Source organism: Gossypium raimondii, chromosome 5 (assembly GCF_025698545.1).
Source record: "Gossypium raimondii isolate GPD5lz chromosome 5, ASM2569854v1, whole genome shotgun sequence".
Lineage (NCBI taxonomy): Eukaryota > Viridiplantae > Streptophyta > Magnoliopsida > Malvales > Malvaceae > Gossypium > Gossypium raimondii.
Window position 1 is genome coordinate 56,220,592 of NC_068569.1, and position 6,320 is coordinate 56,226,911.

Sequence of the window (6,320 nt, forward strand, 5' to 3'; positions counted from 1 at the left end):
AATTCAAAATATGAAGTTTAAATAAAAATGGGAAGAAATTTACATTTCATTTTATTAGTTACCTGGAATCATGTTTGTCCACGAAATTAATGAATATGTTGATGCTATATCCTATAATATATTTATATCAACTAAAACTGTAATTCATAAAGGTTATTCATCACAAAAAAATTATTAGGCAAACTAACAAAACAAAATAATGCCTAAAAACAATGACAACTTGAAACCTAAGTTTCACGGTTTCAAAATGTTAGCTATTAAAACAAGATATTTAATTTAAAATAGAAAAAAAACAATATATAAGTTAGCTCTCTCTCCATTAATTTTAAGCATTAAAAAGTAAAGAATTCAATAAACATTTGTTACCCTTATCTCTTTGATATTAGAATAATTTCAAATGGAATTTCGGGGAGTAATCTTTGTTAGTTTTCTTATTTTTCAACTTGGAGTTAACTCCAATGCCTTTTCAATGAATGATTTGATAAGCAAATTGCCAGGACAACCAGATGTTAATTTCAGGCAATTTGCTGGATATATTGATGTGGATGAAAATGTCGTTGGTCGAAGTCTTTTTTACTATTTTGTTGAAGCTGAAAAAGATCCCCTAACTCAACCCCTCACTGTTTGGCTAACTGGAGGTTAACTTCTTTGAATTTTTTTATTGTAGTTTTTGATGTTATGCCGATTTTCAGTAGGTATCCTATATGAATAAGTTAGATAAAATTTACTATGCGCAAGCGAAAGCAAAGGGAAGCTAGGGCTTCGACCCCATTGGTTAAACGTTACAAATGCTTTTTTAGCCTTTCCCAAAAGCTTAGAATTCAATTTAATCCCCTTTTGCCCCTTCAAATGGAAACATTATCACTTTTTGCCCTCGTTAGAAAGTAATTATTCAATTTAGGCCATTTCCATGCAAAGATTTTAGCTTTATCTCCATCCCTAACACAAAATTTATAGCCTTTCCCTGATTATGATTTTTTCCTCATCTGGAAAGCCATACGTTTAAACATATATTGAATACTTGTCGAACTAGACTAGTCGTTACGTTAGATCGAACCATTACTCTATTTTTCTAGCTTTACTTAAGTCTAGCTGATAAGTTTGTTTGATTACTCACATATAATAAAATCTTTAGTGTAATACTATTCAGGACCAGGGTGTTCTTCAGTTGGAGATGCCTTTGGAAGTGTTGGTCCTTTTATTGTTACAAAAGATGCTCATGGTCTCCAAACAAATATCTTATCTTGGAACAAAGGTTGTCTAACTTCCTACGCTTATCTTTTATTGATATTTTTTTTGTGTGTATATATATCATGTTTCATTCTTATTTTTTCATATCCATATAAATTTATCAAAATATATTAAATGTTTTAGAACTATATATAAAATGTTACACTACGTCTCGTTTTCATTATTGTGATTAAATGAATTGCATTGTCTTTCTTATATTGTTTTTTTGTATTTCTATATCTATATAAAATTCATCAAATATATGTTTCAAGATCAAATCTATTGTTTATCGACTCCCCTATTGGATCTGGATGGTCGTATTCAAACACAAGTAGTGATTATAATAACGGAGATGATAGCACTAGTAAGATCGTAGTATATATTCTTCATTATTAATTAAAATAGTTTGGATATTATATATATTGATAGTTTTCAATTGTTTGTTTCAATGAGATAAAATATTGCTTACATTTATGCAAAATGGTATGAAAAATATCCAGTCTTCAAGTCAAAAGATCTATATCTAGCTGGATCAAGTTTTGCAGGTGAACAATCTCTTATCTTGTTGTATACCAACATATTTTTAATACACCAAAACATACTTAATGAATAACTAAACAAAATATAATGCGCATATAGTCTTTTCTATCTATATATTGTACTTTATTATTTACATATCAAGATTGCAACACTTATATTTTAGATTCAAACTCAAATAATTAATCAAATTTCTTATTAAATTAATAATTTTGTAAAAATAATTCAAAAAATATAAATATTTTCATAATTTATTTTTTTGAAACATACTTCTCTAATTGAATATGTCAAACTAATTATTTAATAGAAATATAACAATCAAATGATCTTGTCTTAATACGAGTTATGGATAAGTCTCTATGCAACAATACAAACAATATAAAATGTTAGTTACTATAATTAAATTTGAGGATTTTATTTCAGGACACTTCATACCAAATCTTGCTAATGCTTTACTCGACGACAACAAGCAATCCAAACAGTCGAAATTTAACCTCAAAGGATTGGTTGTAAGTAAAATTGTATCTAATTAATCAAATTTAATTGCCACTTTAATATATATTTGCATAAAAGGATTAGTTAGAAATGTTCATGCTTGAGTAACTTGCCTAATTCGAGAAGGCTTAGCTTTATTTTATTGGATTAGGATACCGACTTCTATGTTTTTGATCAAGCCATTATCACTGTTATTATTGTTCATTAGGTTACATCATAGACAGTACATTTTGATTTAAATTAAGCATCCACACTATCATAAAAAAAATAAAATTACGCTGAAATATTCGGGCCTAGATAAAACAAAAATAACATGTGTTGCAGCTCAAATCTCCCGAAAACATGGTTAGGTTCAATTCAATGTTAATTTAAATATTTTATGGTGAACTTTATTTTTTTTAATTGTAACTATTTTGAACAGCTGGGAAACCCAATGTTTCGTAAAAAGCTAGACGATATTGCAAAAATTGATTTCTTTTTCTCTCGGGAGATGATAAACAGCTCGTTGTATAACAAAATCAAGAAAGAATGCAATGCCATTGATGAAAATAATTACTTTTCTAGCATCAAAACCACTTGGAGCGCAAAATGTAAAAACTTTGTGTTTGAGGCCGATTTGGCTGCTTTTAACACCGATGCTCATAATTACTCCCCACAGAAGCTATTTGATGTCTTTCGCCCTCTTTGTCCTGAAACTGAGCAAGATTTGAACTTAGGAAAACAAGTTTTCATTTATTTCTTTACATTCCTCTTACTTTACTTCAATTTGAGACTACAAATAACATACGTTTGTATAGAATCGAATTAATTGATCAACTGAGTAGAACTAGTTTGTGTTATTTTTCTTTTATTGGTCATATCAAAAGCATAAAACTTTATTTTTTGGTCCAGGTTCCTATAGTTAGCACAGAAGTAGACATGTGCCATCCATTAAGGGTGCAATTTTACTTTAATCTCCCGGAAGTTCAAAAAGCTTTCCATGGGAATCAAACAAACTTGTCATATAGATGGAAGGGTTGTTTCACGTAAGTTCTCCCTTAAAATTTGAAAATAATTGATGTTTTTTTTTTCCAGATATGTTGATATAACTACTTTTTAGAAATTATTTTAAATTCAAGTTTTAAGACTCAGCGGTCAATTTTCCTTATTTCCATATTGTCACCTCTTGTTTTGGTAAAATAAATAAATTACTTATTTATTGAGGTGGATGTTGTGTAAAAATTGTTAACCGTAAAATTTTCATTATATGTCACTCTTATTTATTTAGAGCTAATTTTAAATACAACGAAGCTGATAAGGACCTTGACATGCTTCCTGCGCTTAAAAATCTTCTTCAACTATCCGTTCCCATTACAATATTCAGGTTGGTATTGTATTTGTACGCCCTACTTTTTTCCAATACTTTCCTGAAATAAGTTAAATAAGTATGAAGAATCGAAGTGAAAGATTTTGAAAAGAAATTCTCGTGCCATTTGACTGATTTTTTATTTTATTTTATTAATATGATTACAATGTTATAGTGGAGATCAAGATGGTATAATACCGATAGAGGGAACCTTACAACATTTGGAAAAGTTGGCCGAGGAGTTAAACATCAAGTTAACAAAAAAGGAAACATGGAATTTTGGAACCAAGGTTTTATGTTTACACATTTAATTAAATATATTACCTTTTTTTATATATTATGATTAGATATATTTAAGCATCAAATTATCCACCTGATATGGTTACCAATTTGGATCTAAACTTGAACAAGAAATTTTAAGTGTTGACTCGATTGGCTTGATTAGCGCATTCAAGGCAAGCTCACACTACTTACCTAGTTCAATGGGTTTGACCAATACATTCTAGGCCGTGAACAAGATTTTTCACAAATTTTGGGCAACTCGTCCTGAATTTTTATTTAAATATGAAAATATTAATGTAAACATATTTTATATTTACTAAATAGTTAGTCGAGCCAATAGGTTGGCTCGAGCTAACTTAATCATAAAAAAGTAAATATATTAGAAGAAAATAATTTTGCAGCATTTCATATATATTGAACAGTGGAATGGGTTTTCTTTTTTACTATTTATATTTATAAATTTCTATTTTAATACAATAAACTTAACTATAAATATTTAACAGGAAGGAGGGTTGAAGTATGAATTTGGGGACTTACTAAAATTCTTGACGGTGAAGGGAGGTAATCATCATGTTACATCTTCTCGACCATCACAAGCGTTTTCTATTTTCACAAGTTTCACAATTAAATGGATGCATTGAGGATTGGTGATGAAACTTATGGAGCACACGATCATGATTCATGTTGAATCCATTATTCACCATAATAAGACTTGTCGTTGTAATAATTTATTGCGATGACATGTATTATTTTATGATGCATGGACATCATAAATTTTATATTATGCAATAATATAATTAGTTAAATCATCTGAAATCTAACGAATAATTATTATTTTAATAAAATCATGCAATTTTCATACATGAAATTAACAAATAAAGAGAACTCAACCCAATATGCGTAACAATTTTTTACTGATACATACTCTAAAACAATGTGAATAGTAATTTCTTATATTTTCTTGATCATAAGTGTATTATATAAATAATTACGAAAAAAGATGGAGTAATACATTTGCGTAGTACTTATTATAAAAGACGATAACAATATGTACACAAAACCCTTTTCCCTTAATCTCTCCTACAAAAGAAAACTTAACCTTAGATTTGCGTTACTGTGTGATTGGGCACCGCCTTCTCCCTTCTATTACTTCCCTCTTTATTTTACTTTTTTCGATTTCCTTCGTTACCCCTTGTCGGGGTGGTTTTGGAGCAACAATTTCGGGAAGCAACACGATTGAGCTTGTTTCATAGCCGAAGTCTCATCTCCTGCACTAGGGTGCTTGTTTTCATTACAAAGTCGGCATTGTTGTGGAAACATCAAAGAACAAGATGAGTGTGCTTTTTTGGCACATTGGGGTGGACAAAAAATGGCTTCCAAGTTTGTTGTGTCTTGGCCTTTCTTTGTCCTAGTTCTTTTGTTCGACTCTAGTGTCTCCCTTGTCTTTTAAATTTTAGTTTTGCTTTAGCCCTTGGGTTGTAGTCAAGAAATACGACCAGGTTGCATACATGCAAGAGAAAGGCTTGCGAATGCGTAATGACTTGATGCACCAATTCTCTCGAATTACTTTCCTCCATGCATTCAATAAATTAGTATAAGAAAACCTAGTCTTTGCAGGCCTTATTCCAAGAGTTATTTTGTTCGATTTTCGATGCATTCTACCACCTTTTTATATCGCTCTGTATTGTCAAATGCTTATGCAACAACTTTTACTTTAATGATAGTTTCTGTTCATTTGTTAAAATTACACAATTTCCCAATCCATGTACTTAAACAAGTATCAAAATATGTCAATAACTTCATTTCTCCAATCAATTACGCTCTCTTCTTTTATCTTCATTTCTCAATAGCTCAACTTCTCTAGATCAAGTAGTCAGTATCATACTAGTGGATGCAAGGTTTTGTTTTGGTAACCGTACTAGTGTATTTTAGTGATTATAATAACGGAGATGATACCACTAGTAAGATCGTAGTATATATTCTTCATTATTAGTTAAAATAGTTTGGATATTATATATATTGATAGTTTCCAATTGTTTGTTACGTACGATAAAATATTGCTTACATTTATGCAAAAATGGTATGAAAAATATCCGGTCTTCAAGTCGAAAGATCTATATCTAGCTGGATCAAGTTTTGCAGGTGAACAATTTCTTGCTTCTTTTCTCTTATCTGGTTGTATATCAACATATTTTAATACACCAAAACATACTTAATGAATAACTAAACAAAATATAATGCGATCTCTAGCATATAGTATTTTCTATCTATATATTGTACTTTATTATTTACATATCAAGCTTGCAACACTATTATTTTTAGATTCAAACTCAAATAATTAATCAAATTTCTTATTAAATTAATAATTTTGTAAAATAATTCAAAAAATAAATATTTTCATAAATTATTTTTGTAACATACTTCTTTAATT

At 29.4% G+C, this 6,320-nt stretch overlaps 1 protein-coding gene across 1 annotated transcript; it reads left to right on the forward strand.

The window, feature by feature from the left end:
* Positions 1-352: 352 nt before the first annotated feature.
* Positions 353-4,649, forward strand: LOC105768522 (serine carboxypeptidase-like 44). Its single transcript, XM_052631014.1, is given in 11 exon segments — positions 353-638; positions 1,151-1,249; positions 1,496-1,594; positions 1,684-1,704; positions 1,707-1,775; positions 2,191-2,276; positions 2,684-2,986; positions 3,154-3,287; positions 3,530-3,625; positions 3,783-3,897; positions 4,393-4,649. Coding segments are annotated over 11 exon segments (1,401 nt in total). The 5' UTR covers positions 353-397; the 3' UTR covers positions 4,531-4,649.
* The last annotated feature ends 1,671 nt before the right edge of the window (positions 4,650-6,320 follow it).